The sequence below is a fragment of the Macrobrachium rosenbergii genome, chromosome 2 (assembly GCF_040412425.1).
Source record: "Macrobrachium rosenbergii isolate ZJJX-2024 chromosome 2, ASM4041242v1, whole genome shotgun sequence".
Classification (NCBI taxonomy): domain Eukaryota; kingdom Metazoa; phylum Arthropoda; class Malacostraca; order Decapoda; family Palaemonidae; genus Macrobrachium; species Macrobrachium rosenbergii.
In genome coordinates this window covers 65,862,848-65,884,005 of record NC_089742.1, presented here as the reverse complement: position 1 = coordinate 65,884,005, position 21,158 = coordinate 65,862,848, and the positions used below count along the sequence as shown (strand labels likewise).

Sequence of the window (21,158 nt, the reverse complement as noted above, 5' to 3'; positions counted from 1 at the left end):
AACTTCGTCAGGCAGCTAGAATTACCTGACAAAATTTAATAATGTTACTTAAAAGAACGATTAAATATTCTCCGTACGGAAAATCTCCCTCTCAAACAGAACAAACGTAACATCTAATAAAATAAGTTGCAAATTCGACCATCAATTAAAAGCGAATCAAATATTAATATAACCTACTAATGAGACCTTGTATTACACATGAAAAATTATTTCACGAATTACCCCATGAAAAGGATAAATATCTAGTGGAGAAAAAAATTAATTCAAACACGGCAAATTGCTTTGAAAATGGAGGCGAATGACGCAACGGCCAGGGAAAAATGATCTCAGGTGGGGAAAAATAGATTATAAATTGGAACATTTACTTTTCAGTCGAAGCATCGTGTCAAAAAAAAAAAAAAAAAAAAACTGCCAGGCAAATGCAACCACTACGATGTGGAAGACAACGTGACACAAAATATCCTTTAAGGGTTATGAAAATGATTGACTAAACAGAATAGTTATAAAAATAAAACAAGTAATATATGCGCCGAAGTTTCTTCGGAGCAATCGAGTTTTCTGTACAGCGTATAATGCTGTATGAAACTATCAGCCACGGGTTGGTGGTGGCCTGTGTTGTTGGCACCTTTAGCGGTGCCAGACGCAAGATCATGGTTAATTTAACCTTAAATAAAATAAAAACTACTGAGGCTAGAGGGCTGCAATTTGTTGTGTTTGATGATTGGAGGGTGGATGATCAACATACCAATTTGCAGCCCTCTAGCCTCAGTAGTTTTGAAGATCTGAGGGCGGAAAGAAAAAGTGCGGACGGACAGACAAATGGCCACCTCAATAGTTTCCTTTTACAGAAACCTAAAAAGGGCAGATTATGCAGAGCGACAAATCACACTAAACGACAATTTGTCCTCAGAATCCACAAACTCATAACGGAATACTGCAGTATTTCCCTCCCTTTTGTTGTGTAACTTAATCCCACCTTTTTTTTTCCTTGTCAGATCTGAACCACTTGATATTTCATCTGTGATTTGCATACATGAATAAGAATCACCGCGGCACTAAAGAGAGCTCAGCACAATTAATGAATGAAGCATTACATTGCGGCTTTAATCGTTCCATGTTCGGAAACGGTGGGGCAGGATGAGGGGGTGGGGGAGATGAGAGCGCCAAGGTCGGGGTCCGAGGGGTTGGTAGAGGTGACGGATTATGAAAGAGAATGGAGATTAACTCTTAATGGAGATTATGGAAAAGAACGGCGCACATCATATTTTTCTCAAGAATATTATGAAATTGTTTACTGGCCCTAACATTTCATAATAGGAGGAAAGCAACTTTACAAAGTATATGACTAATATATATGCGAAAAGAGAAAGGGATAGGTCTGTTGAGTAAGGAAAGAGATACAGAATGGCATACTTAGTGGCTGACGTTGCCAGGTGCAACAATGTTACCTGGTGACGGGGAAGAGAGAGCTGCAGAGACTGGTGAAAGGCTGAGAGCTTGTAAGCTGGACAAGTTATAAGCGTATATTAGTAAGAGAATGGTTATAATAGTAAATAAGAATATGGATGAATAATGGACGCTAATATTATAAAAGATAGAAGAAAGGAGAGGATCATGTGAAACCGGTATTTTGTGAATAAAAGCAATAGATCATAGTTGGAAGCCAAACAAGAATCAAGAGAGGTAGCAATTTCCTTATAATTCTTTGGAAGAGCAGATTGTTTATGGAAGCAAAACATTATCCGAAGTCATCCCATATTCGATAAAAAAGCTGAATTTATATTTCTAAAATATACATACATATATATATATATATATATATATATATATATATATATATATATATATATATATATATATATATATATATATATATATATATAACTATCTATATATATATATATATATATATATATATATATATATATATATATACACAGTATATCTCTACACATATGCGTTTATATATATATATACATATATATATATATATATATATATATATACACAGTATATCTCTACACATATGTGTTTATATATATATATATATATATATATATATATATATATACACAGTATATCTCTACACATATGGTTTATATATATATATACATACATATATATATATATATATATATATATATATATATATATATATATATATATAAAGACAAAATCCACGAAGGAAAGAGAAACAATGGAGTACTGCTGCAAGGCTTTCGACTTCTTGTCCTTTACTTAGCAGACTGAAGAAATATAAAAAGAAAGTTACAGAGAAAGCTCGTATAAATGACAGATGGCGATTACAAAGGAAAAAATAGCTCTGTTGTTTTTCTTTCCTTTGTGGATTTTGTCTTTATTTATATATTCATCACGTCCCATATTTTCGTGATTCAGTTACACACACACACAAACACACACGCACACACACACACACACACACACACACACATATATATATATATATATATATATATATATATATATATATATATATATATATATATATATATATATATATATATATATATATATATGTATATATATACATACACATGTATGTATGGCTCCCAGTAACAGAACTAACAGCCGTTTCTGATGCTGTAAAGAATATTAGGAATCTCGTATGTTCACTAAATTGATAAACTGTTTAATACAAATTAGGATACATTTCTGTGCCACTTAGGGACGTTATAATTATGAGATGAAGATCGGAATTTCATTCTTTCTCCAAAATGAAAGTTTCAACCTCGGGTTGGGATAATAAATCCCAAATGTTCGAATGCCAAAGAAACTGTTTTTACAGCCAGTTAAGTAAATACTTGAGAGAGAGAGAGAGAGAGAGAGAGAGAGAGAGAGAGAGAGAGAGAGAGAGAGAGAGAGAGAGAGAGAGAGAAAATTATTAACTATCTAAAATATGTAAACAAACTTCTGATATTTCATTCTAATCCCAATTTGATCACTGTGTATTGACCCTAATAAAAAATCACATAAATAATTAGTCAAATAAGCAACTATGATGAAAAGATAACCTGATAACGAAACGGCAAAGAGTGGACCACCCAGTTGTTGTGAAAATAAGGATCGACAGCAATTTCGGACCACAGGCGCAGGTTAAAACCATCTCCAACTTAACTGCAGCTCAGTGAAAAGAGGTCCCATCATCATTTCATTTTTCTTATGTTAATCAAAAGAGGTCTGATATTCAAATCCATTGTCTAATGTTAATCAAATACATCACCTTGCCTAAGCCATCTTTATTAACCCCGTACCCGTGTTACTCGTCATCAGTGGAAATTTTCTTAATCCCTTATAAATTTTCTTAATCCCTTACAAATTTTCTTAATCCCTTACGTCAAAGAAAACACTTTTACTGCCATAAATGCATTAACTGTAACTAGCGCCAAAGATGCTTTCGCTTACAAAGTGAGGCCTTTCATAACAAAACGCATTTTCCTACCTTTTCCTCACTTTATTGTCTCGCAAGACAGAAGAGACACGAAAACTGAACCCACAAACGCAGCTATTGCCGTTAATAATAAAAGTTAACACTAATGAGATCACAATTTTCTTAAGAGAAAATTCGGTAACTTCCCTCGACCGAATTCTTTGCCTTCCCTCCCAACCCCAAAAGAAGAAGAAGAAGAAGAAGAAGAAGAAGAAGAAGAAGAAGAAGAAGAAGAAGAAGAAGAAGAAGAAGGAAAAAGACAGAAGAGAAATTTTCCTTTCGTGGTTGACATCTAAAACAGTCGGTTCTAACTTTTCCTCCCTGGCCCGCTCATCCAAGAAACACGATGATCACAGTGTGGTGTCCTCACTGTGACCGGAATGGATACGCAGGCAAACTCAGCCCGGGGAAGCACCCACATGTCGAAAAAGACCGCCTCCAAATCACACAAACTGCTGCAGTTATTTTATACCACATGCTGATAAAAAAAAAAAAATAAATGAAATGGACGGCACCAGATCCCAGAATGAATTAGATTTTTTTTAATACGTCGAAAAAGAAAAATTCTAAATCGCGCACACAATTCCCACAATTCCGTATTTATTTTCCGCAGTGGTAAGAATAAAACCGTATCACAAAATGTATTAACATTTTATAAAAGGTTACACTACACATTATCTCGGCGTTTTTACGAAAAAGAGCGATACCAAATAATAAAATAATAAAAATAACTCTGTTCTCATAATGCAACGTCATAGCTAATTACCGGCATATCGAGAAAGAAATAATAAGGAATGCCTCAGCTATCCTGTGAACCGACGATAAAGAACAAATCTATATCACCCACAGACATAGACCTTTTGCTTGCTGAAACACAATACCACAAAATAGCAGTGCCTAAGCTCTTTGGAGAACCCCAAAAAGTACGACTCCAAATAACGCAGCTAATTATTATATTTTATGAAAGGTTTGAAAAGGGGCATAGCTTAATCACATATCATCCTTGCTATTTAACGGCGCTGAAAAAAATACTACTCTAAATCATATAACTGCCCATTTTACATCCCACGGAGAACTCCTTAATTATACTACACTGGGTACTTTACATTTAAAATCTGTACATTCCAATCTTTATGTTTGGGGAATGGTTCATGGGTGACAGAAAACTTAATGCACTCAGTAATCAATGGAGAGAAAAATTTATATAAACTCTGCAGCATTTATTTATTTCTGCCGAATTCGGCATCCTATCCCTGAATATCTTGGGAAAGATATTACATGGCAGGTTTGAAAGAACAGAAAACAAGCCACAGTCACGGATATATATATATATATATATATATATATATATATATATATATATATATATATATATATATATATATATATATATATATATATATATATATATATATATATATATATATATATATATATATATATAAAGTTATATATATATATATATTATATATATATATATATATATATATATATATATATATATATATATATATATATATATATATATATATATATATATATATATATACATATATATATACTTTCGGCACAGGGAAAGTGCAACACTGAGTGTAAATTCCGACCGGTTTCGACTTTACGTCCAAGCCATTTTCAGAGGACTGATACATAGTAGAAATTTTCAATATAGATACTAAATGGATAGTACAAACGAACATACAGACCGCTGGAAACGAAATATACAACACACCTGACAAATGGAAGGGGGGTGAAGGTCCGAGGTCAAATACTCCATTCACGAAAACCTCTTTCCCCGTCAATGCCAACTGCCTTTCTTAAAATCTATACCTTTTACATGTTTGTTTTGAAAGTAATGGATAAAGTTTATGCATGCCCCGATTAATATTCATATTCTTACAAATAGACATTACTAGGAAAAAAAAAAACTGTCTTTTTAGGCCCTGTCCAAATGAATGTATTATGGTTTTCACTAAAATGTACGAAAATTCCCCTGTTCACCTGCACCTGTCTTCAAATTTTTTATGTTGGTCTGTTCTCTGTTCGAATGATTTTCCCGTCTGACCAATATCAAAGTTGCCGCAAGACTTACATGGGATTTGATATACACATCTTTTAAGATTGTCAGGAGAGTTCTTTAGAAGTACTGGTTTCACTGTACTATTGTTCTTTAAGTGCTACTTTTAACTCCAAAATTCTAAAGTAAATGGGAAATAAATTTGACTTAATTATTATTTGGTAACACTAGCTGGGTTCTGTGTCTTGCCGCTTCTATTCAGGTGACTAGTACAGAATCAGGATATTTCAGCCTCTTGCGTTTATTCCTGAAAAAAATATATCTATTTCATCATCAGTGTATTCAGGGTTGCATATACATAACGCTCCTAAAAAATATAGATGTGAAAAGTATTGAGCATAGTCAAAACACACTGGTTTGCGTTCAATTTCGATTTCTAAGTTCACATTCTTTCATTTTTCATATGCTCAGATTCTAACAGAATACTAAATGCAGCAGTAAATAAACAAAAGTCGAGACAAATGAAAAGCCCACATTTATCATATCTGATTCATTAAAAGAATAATATATCAGTGATTTCCCACAGGATGTACAACTAATTCAATATAAATGTTATGAATATTCCAGGTATGGCTTATGCAACAAAGCACGAAACTTTTATGCCGTGTATTGCACAAATATTTCTTTTAACTAGTGTGTTTTTGTACACTTTTGGATTGTAAATCATCATATATTTCATCCTTTTTAATTTCTCCCATCGTTAAGAGACATTTCTTGCTGAAAAATAAGAAAGTTTTACAAATAAATGCACATACAAAACATACACACACACTCATATACACACACACTCATAAACACACACACACACACATATATATATATATATATATATATATATATATATATATATATATATATATATATATATATATATATACTTTCCTGTTTGCAGTGCAATTCTCTTCATATCAACCTTTACCTATTTATTTCGAACATGAGATTAAAAGTAGTGCCATTTAGCCTTCAGGCAATAAATTCTCTAAGTCCAAAAAGACAAAAAAGAATAAAGCTACGTAGGAGATTAATTTCACCGCATCAGTTTTAACAATATTAAAAAGAAAAAGATAAAATAAAATCACATCCTAACGCACGCTCATCTATCACGGCGCCTAAATTGAGTTATTCAGCATTTTCCCTTTTTTGGCCCCGAAAATACCGAAATTCTTTCTCTCTCTGTCTGTCTCTTCTTCTCTCTTCACCCCCTTCCCCATCTTTCTCTCAGCTTGTCTTTTCTCCTATTTCCTTATCTCTCTCTGCTTATTTCTTTTACACTCTACCCTTCTCTTCTCTCTTTCTCCTAATCTGATTCTTCTTTCTCTTAATCTGATTCTTACCTCTCCCATCTACCTCTCTCTTTCGCTTTCTCTGCTTTTCACATCTCTCTCTCTCTCTCTCTCTCTCTCTCTCTCTCTCTCTCTCTCTCTCTCTCTCTCTCTCTCTCTCTCTCTCAACATAACCTTCCTGAAATTACACGACGCCGCTTAGATAAACAAAGCCAATATCGAGACACTCACGCGCAAATGATGTGGTGTTTCTCACAATGCAACTCGACTTCGCGAGAGTAAGTGAGAACAACCGGAGATGGAAACCCGAATAAAAGAAGGAGAGATGCGGAAGTCGCCAAAAACGACGACGTAAGAGGGAACCATAAGTAGCGCGCCTGGTACGCAATTGGAAGGTTTTCGTAAAATTTATGTCTTTTTAATTTGGATCACTTTCTTTCAATTTAATTTTTACATTGATATAACATACATACATATATACTTACATGCGTACATACATACATTTTACACACACACTCACCAACACCCAGGCACAAATATATGTGTGTGTGCAGTATACAGTATGTATATATATATATATATATATATATATATATATATATATATATATATATATATGTGTGTGTGTGTGTGTGTGTGTGTGTGTGTTTGTGTATGCTGATAAGATAGATAGATAAATACAAAGTGTCAGACAGAGGAGCGAGAAAGGGAGGCGCTGACAGAGGCCATTTCGATTCCCTAATACTTCTGGATACTTTCCCCACCAGCAATCGTACATCCGAATTTTGGAATTAAACAACAAAATTTGTCCGTACAGCAATGATTCGAAACTGGATCATGAAAAGCTACAATCCAGCGCTCTACAATCACACTTAAGTTAAGTATACATTAGTTTTACCAGACCACTGAGCTGATTAACAGCTCTCCTAGGGCTGGCTCGGAGGATTAGACTTATTTTACGTTGCTAAGAACCAACTTGGTTAATTAGCAACGGGACCTACAGCTCATTGTGGAATCCGGACCACTATAGCGAGAAATGAATTTCTATCACCAGAAATAAATTCCTCTAACTCTTCATCAGCCGGCCGGAGACTCGAACTCGGGCATACCGAGTGATAGGCCACAGCTCTACCGACTCACCCAACGAAGAGCTGAAATACAAATTCATATAAGCTTACATGACAGATAACAACGGAACTGACGGAGGACGAGCAGTTTGGGTTTGAGATCATGTTACGACAGTTGAGTGAAAAGTTTGAGACAGTGAAAGCAAAACTTGCGCTCAAACAGAAGCTGGAAGAGTGACTTGATGTAAAAAAAAGTTTCAGTCCAGCAGATAAATGCCTTTTTGGCTGAACCTTGCTCAAACAAATTTGGTTTTTATAACTATAACATTACCCATAAACCCAATTGTAAATCTGGGGGAAGTTTTCAGCTTAAATGCAGTGGTGAACATACCTATCGATTACAAAAATGCGAGCAAAATCTTGAAGCCCGTCTACCGATCAGTCTTGCATGCTCTTACCAACTCACCATAAAAATTATATCATTTTAATCAATATACAGTAGCGGGACATTCGTGAACAACGTTATCTAACATTACAACTAAAATCTATTTACGGACACGTTTTACTTTCAGGTGAAGGCAAATATGGAGAAGTCTTTGTTTTTCTGGAGGGGAGCTGAACACCTGCAAAAAAGATATTTTCTCCACAAGAATCAGAACGCGAAAAAAAGGCCTCTTCACGATTCTGTTGTTACCTGGCATAGTATTTGTAGGGAGGGCAGCAAGCTGATAATGAGTCTTCTGTTCGAGTAATGCCGCGGCTGTTATGGACCATTTCTGAACGAGGATTCACCACTGACTCAGGTGCTACAAGATAAAAATGTTATTCACTTTTATAGCCACCTCCTGTTCAGTGTATTTAGTGAGTGCATACTCACACACACATATATCAACTGTAACTCCACTTCGGTAAGCATATTTACGTATATTATTTCCAAGGTAGAGCGAATTGGATATTAAACGACATTTGTTGCTTAATGCTTGTATATGAATTACGGTGATGTGATAAATATTCATTCATATATATACATACATACATACATATATATATATATATATATATATATATATATATATATATATATATATATATATATACATACATATATATATACATATACATATATATATATATATTGCAATTAAAGAAAGGGTACGAAATTCTTTAACAGAAAAAGTACTTTATGAATTTCATCCAAAATAGTTTAGCTTCAAGTTGAGAACACCATTTGAATATTCCTTTGCTATTAGGCTTATGAACATGCCTGAGAGCTCTCTCTCTCTCTCTCTCTCTCTCTCTCTCTCAACTTACGTTGTTCCTAAGTTTATTATGAGCACCAAGTGGCTCTCAAAATTGACAGAAATCCTTTCGAATTTGAAACTTTATTTGTCTTGTTTTCAGGAGAGTGATTCCATAATCTAAGGAGGAAGCATTAGACCCTCTTCAAAATGATGTTATAAACTATTATAAAGCTGACTGAACATATCAATAGGCTATTGCAACCTCTTATTCGTTACTACTTATTTTAATTTCTATCATTTTTCTCATCAATGTCGTAAACGTCTTTATCAGAAGAATATACTTTTGCTGGGTCAAATACGCGTGAACAATGTTCTTACGTTAAAACTAAACGGTCTTTAAAACAGTGCAGGTTCTTATAATTGCAACGTTGCAATAATATCTAACTGGCAACAGCGCTAACTAACAAACTACCGGATTACGTTAATAAGTCAACCGTCGTTCATTGATCAGCATTTAAATCTGGGCCAGTAGCTGCAATTCTTTCGCTCCATGAATTTCTTACCCAACCTTAGAATAATCTGAAAAAAAATCTAAAAACTGATTTTCAGTTATGAAGATCCAGAGACTCCTAATCACGCCCTGACTTCATTTAACCTGAAACACTATAACCATTCTCCCATTAGCTGTGCCTCATCAATTATCAAAAAAGCCTCCTATTATGAGTTTTTTTCTTTTAATTCAGGCCAAACTTGAGTATAAAAGTATAAAAGATGGAAAAACATACAGGTAAAAACAGAGAAAATTTCATAACTAATAAATGTGTGTATGCATATATATATATATATATATATATATATATATATATATATATATATATATATATATATATATATAATATATAATATATAATATATATATATATATATATATATATATATATATAATATATAAATATATATATATATATATATATATATATATATATATATATATATATATATATATATATATATATATATATATATATATATATATATGCATATGTATAATGTACATGCATTTATGCATATATATGTGTGTGGCTCTAAAAACTGGGTACATTTCCTGGATTACGGTAGGCAAAAGCAAGTTGGCACAAAGCAAAGCAAAGACGCGCCTACTCTCCTCCTCAGAAGTGGCTGGAAGAGGCACGGCCAAGCAACAGGAGAGCCACTTCCTTTATTGTGGGAGCCACGGCGTTGTTATTCATCACGGCCCGCCAATCCTAATTAATTCATTAGTGTAGGGTCATTTGATTAATTCCTTTCGTGTCACGCCACTTAGCTAATATATGTGCCTCTCCGATGAGATCATCCGTCCGTGTCAAATCGCCTGTCTTGCGTATTCCCAGGATTTGCATCCTGGGAGGGGAGACCGCCATCATTTAAGTCTATCTCGAAAATGGCTTCCGTTAGGAAGACATCTTTTTCTTTCTTTCTCTTACGGTGGGACATTGAAGATTAAGCTAAATGTACACGCATCAAGTTATACATAAATATACAGGATAATATATTAATGTGGCACGCACGCACACACATAAATAAGCTTCGCAGTCTGGAACTTTATTCTCCCATTACAAACAAGAGGAATGGGTCCGATTCCAGGGCAAGGACGAAGCGATGTGGATACGTCCCAGCATTGTGATACTCTTCACCTACATAGCAACGTAAGTACCTGGTGATTAGTCAACTCTACAAGTAGGTCGTGGACACGGCAGAATGGACATAGAACTAGCAACCTAATTCTAAAATAATAACTAAAACTCAGTAAGGCTGCGTCTCCTGGAACCACCTAAACTAGAGAAAAATGTTATATGCATACATACATACGTATGAGTGTGTGTGTGTGTGTATGTGTGTGGGGGGGGGGTGAATGATACCAAGTGGTAGAAATTCCCAATTTACATGCTAACGAGACAGTGAATACAAACATACAGACAGTTGGAAACCAAATACTCCCACCTGAAAAGCGTTCGCAAGTGGAGTCTTTCCCTCATTATGCGTATACAAAATATCCACTATTTACATAGAGATCTAAATTTTACAATCATCGACATTCATACACACGATAACAACATGTATTTTGTTATTTTCGTACCGCTCACCACTGCCCTTTTCTGACCTTTTCCACATTTCAGCACAGCACAGAAAATTCTCTTAAAACGAATGTCTCTTTTTTTTGGTAATAAACCTGGTTGACGTGAGCAGGGCAATCCACCCTTTAGACAAAATGATCGAAGGTGAAATATGTTTTATAAAAGGGCAATAGCTCGTTTCATTTATTCATACAAAATCGAGATCAGACGATGTGCAAGAAATGCTTTTAAAAAGGCGACTCTGTCAAAGACCTCAAAATATTTTGGAAATAACTTCCATAAAAAAAAACACGAGCTTTGAACCTGAGAAACTTTATGTCAACATTGCAGCGGTCAAGAGGTCATATAAAAAAAAAGGTATTAATTATTACGGTGCAAAATGTCATCTGAATCAATGAGATAATTTAAGGCGTATATTTTTTACGCAAACGCGAATTTCATTTTTAACTCCGATACGAACCATAGTCAAATTTTTGTTGATTCAATGAATTCGCAAAGATTACAAAAAAAAAATATTAAAAGATCTCTCAGTTAAAAATATTAACTTGATATATTTTGAAATGGTGGATAGCTTCTAGACATAAATCACTTTCAAGGGACACAGAAATGAGAGAGAGAGAGAAAGAGAGAGAGAGAGAAGAAAAGCGCCAATGAAAGTATCATCAAATGTCCGTGGAGAGAGAGAGAGAGAGAGAGAGAGAGAGAGAGAGAGAGAGAGAGAGAGAGAGACTATTTCAGGATTCTTCCCACTTGCCCAGATCGTCCTTCCTTGCCCTGCATCTTGTTTGTGAACCAAGAGTAGTGCCACTTAGAGAGAGAGAGAGAGAGAGAGAGAGAGAGAGAGAGAGAGTAGCCGCAGCCTTCAACAAGGAATTCTTAAAAACATCAAGCACGTACTTATAGTTGCGGATGAGCTTTTGGTCGGGCGCGGAGAGCTCTCGAGGATAGACATAAACCTCTTGATATCTGAGCCTCTTGATAGAAGAGTAGATGGGGGTGTTTTCTTGATTTCCAGGTACAGAAATATTCGCAAGATATCAAGGTATTAAAGACCTACATTTTCTGGAAGAGGTGGAGACGATAAGAGCCTTACATGGTTCAGAGAACCAGAAATCGGTGAAGAAATAATTTCTGATTTCCAGTTACGCTGAGAACAATGAGCGAATTTACTGGAAACTGGCAATATTCACTTAGCCTATTTTAAGAATTACTGCGAAAGGGAACAATACGTAAACAGGGTCAGTAATTAATATAAAAAAGAACCGTAAGTGAATGGGATCAGAGGCAGCTTATGGATACAGACGATGGGGATATAAATAAAAATTGAAGGTTTATCAGAACGTTAAAAAAATGGCTGAAATCAAATGAGCTTCAAAATAATTGTTGAAAATTTTAAGCGAGTATCGTATTACACATCACACTATCTATTTGAGATGAGAATTAAAGATAAAACGTATCTGTAATGTCTGTAATTTCACACCTGTAATGCTAACGGCACTGTAGGTGTTATTATAGTGAGAATTATGAAAGAATATAGGTTAAACGTAAGTGTGTTCTGATTTTAATGTTTTATTCAAATCTCTGAAGGAGCAAATTTATTTGAATTCGCTTCATAAACTTTCTCTTTGCAAATGATAAAGATTTATATTATCAACAACCGATATCTTCCTTAACTACTGTAGCATTCACTTGGCTAGGACAATGACACCAAAAGCATTCGAAGTAACCAACTTACTTTGGGTGTTTCTAAAACTAAGTATACACATGTTCTTTGGCACTGAAAACAATATGAATCTGCAAGTTTTGCGTCAGTATCTCAACATAAGAAAGGGGAGTAGTTGCATTAACTTACTCTGACATCCGTGCAATGAATTTCTGGTGATTTTAAGAAATTACTATCAGGAGGGCGAGACCACAGGGGCCGTGCATAGCAAAACTGTTTATTGGCAACTACTCAGCCTGAAGTGAAAAACCTCCATCCCAAACATATCAGACTTACAAAACACTTTAACGAACTTCATTCAGAGTATGGAAGGCTGTTCTAAGAGATGGCAACCTGACATGAAGAGACTCGTTACATTTCCAAACTATTTGCGAACGTTTAGTGGCAAACCTCTTGATATTAATACAAGTTTTGCCATCGTTTGCTCGAAACACTCGTTTATAGAACTATTTTACACATATGTGTTTTTATGAGGGTGTACCTATATATTAGCTTCTCACGCTGAAAGTGGCTAGACCATGTGTATAGAAGACAGGGAATTGTACGAGATACACCGGGGTGGTTGTCCTTGGTAGAAGAGGTAGAGGTTGGCCAAAGGAGACGTGGTTGAGGATAGTGAGGCGGGAAGCAGGAGACGAGTGTTGGGGAGATCTTGAGGATTTAGCCCAGGACAGAATGTGGTGGCCTGAGTTCATCGAGGCCCTATGCATCCCCGTGGATGCCAGAGGAAATGACTGATTGATTGTACCTATATATTCTGGCGTAGCACAGGATCCAATACGCTGACTCATTCAACTGTATCAAATCGAACCAGTAGTTTAAAAATTGTATGGCCAAGGAATTCCTTCGTTGAGTACTTATTACCTCAAGTATCGACGATTTGATACGGGTGAGATAAGACATAATGGCTCTTAATAAAAGTGTTAAAATGAAACATTTAAATGCAGTTTCTATCTGCTCACAGTTGTACATATAATTGCTTTTTTCAGTATTTTCATATAAATTACTTTTCACTTCATACATTTGTTACTTTTTATCTGAACTATATATGAAATGATGAATAGTGAAAAGGACTCGCATACACTTCCTGTACCTATTCTATTTTCACTGTTCAGCTGGAAAAACAAATGAGTTGTTTCTAGAACGTTACCACTATAATGATGGCATAATTACAGGTCTTTGTTTAATTAAGTCCCTTTTCGCACGCTGCATCATTATCATATCAATAATATAACTTGATTTTTAATACCCAGACATTATAATAATTATGAAAAATGTTCGAACATTCATATGGAACAAGATTAATGGTCGTTAAATTGCAAACAAATCTTTTACCGGAATGATTCCCTACATAAGGAACAAAGGGGAAAGCAGACAAAATAACAATGCCTCTTATTAATTTGTATTATATGCGTTTAGGTACAGGAACTTGGTGGTGCACTACCCTTTCGATTAATCAGTATCCGTTCAATAATAATAACAATAATAATAATAATAATAATAATAATAATAATAATAATTATAATAATAATAATAATAATAATAATAATAATAATTATTATTATTATTATTATTATTATTATTATTATTATTATTATCATAATTTTTTTTTTTGTCTATCACAGTCATCCTATTCGACTGGGTGTCTTTTATAGTGTGGAGTTCCGGGTTGCATCCTGCCTCCTTAGGAGTCCATCACTTTGCCCGCTATGTGCGCTGTTCTAGTAGCACACTCTTCTGCATGATTCCTGGAGCTACTTCGGCATCTAGTTTTTCCAGATTCCTTTCAGGGATCTTAGGATCGTGCCTAGTGTTCCTATGATTATGGGTACAATTTCTACTACCTTATCCCATATCCTTCTTATTTCGATTTTCAGGTCTTGAAACTTATCATTTTTTTTCTTTTATTATTATTATTATTATTATTATTATTATTATTATTATTATTATTATTATTATTATTATTATTATTCCCGCTGTATATTTCTGTAGAAAATAAGTTAAATATATATATTACACAACTCGAACCATGAACTATTAATTTCTTGGCTTTCAAATATGTATATACGAAGATATGCCATAATCTTTATGCCAAGTACTTCACTGAAATATGCCACATTTGGCACGGGTGTTCGTACAATAGACTTTAGCTGTTAGTGAATTTAAGAAACGGTTGGTGAATGTCTCTTAACACTTGATGATTTATGATATTCTTTTTCATTACTCTCAAGATGACTGTTAATAAATAAGAATTATAGTTACATATACAGATACATGCAATTAAAAGCAGCACTACTTCCATACTTCCAGATTAAAACTTACACACATATATACACATGCATATGTATATAAAATGTTGGAAGGTTATTAATGCGTATACAAATATAAAACATTCACAATAAAAATCGAAAACTTCAGAAAAACAATAATTGTTTTTATAAAGTTTTCGATTTTTATTGCATATATATATATATATATATATATATATATATATATATATATATATATATATATATATATATATATATATATATATATATATATATATATATACAAATATATGTATGTGTGTCGTACTGATGTAACACACCTAGGACGGGAATTATTTTTCTCACGTTAATTTATATTCTATGGCAATTCCTATGTTATAATAGCAAATGGCTGCTGCTGAACAGCATTTAACTGACCATAATCTGTAGACGGTATCATTTTCCTTTTTAATCCCCTGTATCAACATACAAAGAAAGATTTTGGGTAAGAGGTACTCCAGATAAATCTGTAACCCAAAATATAAATATGATAGCCCTTTCTCTGCTTTTAACCAGCGAACTGGGATTCTAATTGTTTTCTGATTTTTCTTTCTTTAAGATTCTTAAACTATGTTCCTCAACCCACCTATCTATATTATCTGGGCTTGGGGTCATCATAAGAGTTGGGCAAGGCCGCTTCCATTACTCACGGAAAACTATTATTTGCCAAAGAGCACATGATACCGCATAGCTAAAGAGTAATAACTGAATTCAAAATTTTTTAACCATATGGAAGGTAGGTCCATTAGAGAATGTGTATTTAAACCAAATAATATTTTGTTTATAAATTTATTATATTATATTTATGTAATCTGAAAAGAGCACCGAAGTATCTAATGTGGAAATGAGAGAAAAAACGCAGATTCAGTACCGGTCACACAAAATCCAGTACTAATTTCTGGCGAAATTAACTAGCTTTGCTATTTCCTTACGAACGATGCCCTTGTAATTAAATACTCCACCATAGATGTGTGTGTGTGTGAGAGAGAGAGAGAGAGAGAGAGAGAGAGAGAGAGAGAGAGAGAGAGAGAGAGAGAGGGTAATTCTTATTAAATTAGCCACTTAATGGCATTTTGGTTTGCCTGAACGAGGCAAAAGGTCATTACAGCAGTCAAAAAAAACTTGTTTATGTACTGAGCAGCTACAGGGCAAATCCTTCTTACAAACCCTTCTTTGTTTCTCGAGTTCAGCAGCCGAACAGTCAATTTCCAGGCGCTTCGGTGAGCACGTATTGTGCACGGTTACACTTTACTTAAGGTCTGCAGGTAGTAAGTCAACTTAAATTTCATGTTTTATTTATGGTCGCACAGTTCTTACTTGCTTTCGGGTATCAGTTTTTGGGGGGTTTAATTGATCGCCGAAATAACTGAGCTTCGTTACTGGATTGCCATTTCATTTTTTTGTTTTCAAAAATGTCATAGGTTTCGATGATTAAGTAGTTTTGAATACTTAAGGGGTTACTTTCATGTGTAGTTCATTTCTATTTCACAATGTGTTCACTACTGTTTTATTAAGTTTCTCTTGATTAATATGGTTTCTCTTGATTAATATGGTTCTGATTTTAATAAGTGTGAAAGTTTACTATTACTTCCCATTTTCTTTAAACTGATAGTCTGCAATATCTGGAAGTAAACTTTATTTGCAAAATAAGTCTGGCAGCCTACCTCACCACTGATTTGTTCTGCATACCAAGATCTGTCGTGGTTAAAGAGCCCGATATCTGATATTTAATCAACAGGCTTAAAGAAATGCAAAGTTAATTTAGTGCAGGAAGCAAAGGCTGCGTACACAGCTGCCCGTTGAACCTCCTCATATAGAGAAAAGCCCTTTTTAACGGTTTAGCTTTGGGTTCTTATTTTAAGGTCGGTTTTTAGCACAGAGCAGTCTTCATTGGGTTCTTATTGTATTTGTAAGATTGTCTTAATTTTAATGTACTTTTAGTACAGCAGTGTACGTTTAGTAAATATTGCCATCCAGCTCTAGTGTATTTTGTTAACAATTATTTATCGCTCTCATGCCCACGTTCTGGGTTGCGTAAATGTTGCGGTTGGCTTGAATTTTTTATCTTGGGTTGTGTTATTAAGTTAATCTTTCAGCCATACAAACTACTGCTATAAATTGTCACTTATGATCCTGTACAGAACCCTTATTATGAACTTGTAAATAATCGCCAGGCTCCCACATTAACAATGGCAACAGCAGTGACGCAAAAAGGGGACTTCTGGGTTATGGCTAAGAAGATGGTTGATAAGCTGAAAGAGAAGCCCACGAAGTATGAAGATTTGGAAGACAAATTTTCCCCTGATAAAAGCTTTGAAGAACTGTTCACCAACATCTGGAGCATGAAGGAAGCTCACTCGATGCTTGTACCAGAGTTGGTGGTGGATGAGAAATCAGACTCTGAGGCTATCAAATTCCGTAACGAGGGAAATACTTGGTACAGGAAACGAGAACTTACGAGGGCTTTGGAACTTTATAATTTAAGCATAAAGAAAGCTGTTCATCCGGTACTTCCTGTGCCTCCTAATCCTCCGACTCTCCCAGAATATGACGATCAAGTGGAAAGGACGCCCATCTTGCCATCTAGCTACGGAGGCAGCGACAGTAAGAAGCATAAAGTACTAGCGATGGCCTTCGGTAACAGATCGGCTGTTTTGTACGAAATGAAATATTACTGTAAGAGTTTGAAGGACATAGACACTGCTTTGGAGCTGGGTTACCCTGAGGAGATGGCGGAGAAGCTGGAGGCAAGACGCGCTAGGTGCTTGGAAGCTGACGCAACAAGACGGCACGAAGAGGAGACCCCCCTTGGAATTGAAACTAGTCCCACCAAAGATATAGCAAAGCGCTCCACCCCGACGACATTTGCACAGAAACTAAATGAGCGTCTCACTTTGTCGCATGTATTTTTAGATGACCTTCCGCTTCCAAGAATACAGAACGTCAATGATAAAGCGCCGAACCTTTCGTCGGCTGTCAAAGTGGCACACTTCCCTAACAAAGGAAGGGGTCTCGTTGCTACAAGAGACATTGCCACAGGTATGTTCCACCCTCTTTTGTTTTACTATTTTTCCCTTTTTTAAATTCGGTTTTTGCTAATACTTAATGCTTCAAGCATAAATTGTGAATTTAGTTCTTAAGTTTACAGCACATACCAGACAGCTTCTTAAATATGAACGAAGGGGCCACTAACGACGGTTGTACTTATCGCAGGGGAAGTGATTGGCGTAGAGAAAGCTGTGTGTGTTAATATTGATAAGGACGAACTTGACAGCTATTGTTCTTACTGTCTGCGTCACTGTTTTAACCCTCTTCCGTGCCCAGGCTGCTGCAAAGTAAGTTTATATGAAGCTCTTAGATTAGGTTTATTTTTAACCATCTTTTAACTTAAAAAAAACAAACCTTTTATGTTTACTGTGCTGTTCGGCTTGAAAATACCTGTTGTTCAGCGTAACTAAAGCTAGCTTTAACTTGCTTGATTTACGTTAAGTGAAATTCTCTATCTCTAGGTCGGGTACTGCAGCATAGACTGCAGAAATAAGAGCCTTACTGAAGAGCACTGGCTAGAGTGTAAACTTCAACCAACCATGATAAAATTGGGCCTACAGAACAGGCAAATGATATATCTACTAGTGAAGAACTGCACCTTCCACAAGATCAAGAGCCTGTGGAACATGGCGAAGGGTATACGACACGATTCTCCAGAGAAACGTGGATGTGATGCCGATGGTCTCTATCATTCGAGTTCCTATAACAGTATATATCACCTCTGCGACAACTTGGAGAAGCAGACCTTTGGTGTGTTGTTTACGCATTGCCGAATGGCTTTCACCATTACGAAGCTGTTGGAGAAGAGTGGGAGGTTCTTCATTCATAGGCCTGGAAAGAAGTTCTCGCCGACGAGGGATGACTTGCTGACTACCGGCACCATCTTACTGTCTCAAGCACTGAAAGTTTACTACAATCCTTACGAAATAATGGATTTGAGAGTAAGTTTACTTTTAACTTTATTTTATATGATTTTATATGTTTATTAGGTTTCTTGCTATCAGTGTTTGTCATATTTTTTTTTTTACTAAAGTATTCCTTGTTTTACAACAAACATTAGCCAGGTTTCTTACTTTTGTTTTACGTGATGTCACGTGATGTCATTGTTTACTATATACTGTACTAGTTTCATAATTGCTTTTCATTGATATTTGAAAGGTGATTAACTGATTACAATTAATCTTGCACTACCCTAATCCCTTGATCCTTCCAGCTCAAGAAGTCTATTGGGGGAGGAATTTTCCCAGCTCTGAGTTTGTTCAACCACTCTTGCAATCCATCGACCAAACATTACTGTATAGGTAGATCAATCGTCCATCGAGCCGTAAGGCCTATCAAGGCTGGAGAAGAATTGACTGACAGTTATATGTCTGACTTCTATGATAAACCACTAGAGGCTCGCCGAAAGTTTTTGGAGAATTATTTGATAAAGTGCGACTGTGAAGCTTGCAGGTACGAATGGCCTGTCTACGACAACTTGAATTCCGTAGAATTTATATGCGTAGGTTGCCAAGTGAATAGTGGAGGATCACTGGCAGTCTGCGACCAATGTATAGAAAGGGGCCTTTTCCCTGAGAGGGATCTCGGTGAGAACAGGTTCGTTAAAGAAAGGTCTGAACGGGCCTGGTCGACTATCTTTAAAACATTGAAGATCGGACTCTGGATGAATAACAAGGGCTATCTGCCGCAGAAGGACTTCGAGTATTTGTGTAACTCCATTACTCTCATCCGCGAAAGTGTATTACCTCCTTGCCAGATAGTTTGTGATGCGAGTAACGTGCTGCTGAGGGCTTTCGAACTTGGCAGCTAAGGTCTTAATCTCTAGAGTATTAAGTTTTTTACTCTGCTGGGAATTTTAGTTATCTGGCAGCCTTTAAATTTTAGTTCTGTTTTATGGGCCGTTTTTATTCTTTGTTTTTAACTGACTCGACTTTTACTGAGTGGTCTTACATTTGGCTTTTTTTTGTTTATTTATTAAAAAAAAAAAGTTCCTTTAACTGTTTGTTTTTCCCCATTTTAATTAGTCTACTTCGATTACTAATGAGCGGCTTCGCGGAGAGTGTACAGGACTAAATTTGAAATATTTATAGAATGGCCAGTTTCATAAAGTGTGTCGTTTTACCGATGTAAATGCTGTAAATCAGTGTTGATGAAACTAGTAAGTATTTCCAGAACCACAACGTAAAATATATATATAAAAAAATTGTAAGCTGTGGGATACTGAGAGGCAAATGATGAACTGCCCAAGTAGATACTTTGGTAGGGGGTGTTGCAGTACTGAATACCAAATCCTGTTGGTGGAGAGTAAAAGTAGCTGAAGAAAATCTGGAGATACGCTACCTAAAGACTACAGAAGTAAGGTTTCCAATAGTCGCCAATTTATCACTGAATATTAAGATTAAGGATAACTAAATTTATAAATGAGCAAAGGCCAGTAGATGAAATTGTGGCTATCAGTTGAACGGTGAAATACAGGTTGCGATATTCAGGTGTAGGCTTGACAAAGAAGCTTGTTTAAACCAGAGAGCAGGCAGGATATTATATAGCTTGATTCAATGGGTTTCATGACAATGGGCACTGGTTGCCCTCCAGTTATCAGAGAAACTGGACTTAACAAAGTTTATGTAATTAAATCAAAGCTTATGTAATTAAATCCTGATTCTTAGTAGATTAATTTTTAACACTGCCTGCCCCTAATATGTACCAAAATTAAAAAGCCTCAAAGGGGGATTTCTTCCTAAACTAATCTACTCTATGGTAAAAGTTTGTGTGAGCTGTATATATCTCTAACGCATCGTAAGAAAGGCTCAGTAATGGCAACAATTTCAAA

The 21,158-nt window shown here is 35.3% G+C and overlaps 1 protein-coding gene across 4 annotated transcripts; it reads left to right on the top strand.

Annotated features, from left to right (window-relative positions):
• The first annotated feature begins 16,447 nt into the window (after nucleotides 1-16,447).
• LOC136847930 (SET and MYND domain-containing protein 4-like) lies at nucleotides 16,448-20,320 on the top strand. 4 transcript variants are annotated; one of them, XM_067119949.1, is made up of 5 exons: nucleotides 16,448-16,548; nucleotides 17,455-18,319; nucleotides 18,494-18,615; nucleotides 18,790-19,269; nucleotides 19,542-20,320. In XM_067119949.1, the coding sequence occupies exons 2-5, from the start codon at nucleotides 17,470-17,472 to the stop codon at nucleotides 20,136-20,138; spliced, it is 2,049 nt and encodes a 682-aa protein (XP_066976050.1). In that variant the 5' UTR covers nucleotides 16,448-16,548; nucleotides 17,455-17,469; the 3' UTR covers nucleotides 20,139-20,320. The 4 variants fall into 4 exon arrangements, with proteins under 4 accessions (XP_066976050.1, XP_066976056.1, XP_066976070.1 ...); XM_067119955.1 differs by having other exon boundaries at nucleotides 16,455-16,545; XM_067119969.1 differs by having other exon boundaries at nucleotides 16,485-16,545; nucleotides 17,422-18,319.
• The last annotated feature ends 838 nt before the right edge of the window (nucleotides 20,321-21,158 follow it).

Excerpts from the sequence above, each read along its gene's own strand:
- LOC136847930 (XM_067119949.1), top strand. The coding sequence starts at position 17,470 with ATGGCAACAGCAGTGACGCAAAAAGGGGACTTCTGGGTTATGGCTAAG. Across the intron at positions 18,320-18,493 it reads TACAAGAGACATTGCCACAG|GGGAAGTGATTGGCGTAGAG; the intron begins GTATGTTCCACC and ends TACTTATCGCAG. Across the intron at positions 19,270-19,541 it reads ACGAAATAATGGATTTGAGA|CTCAAGAAGTCTATTGGGGG; the intron begins GTAAGTTTACTT and ends TGATCCTTCCAG.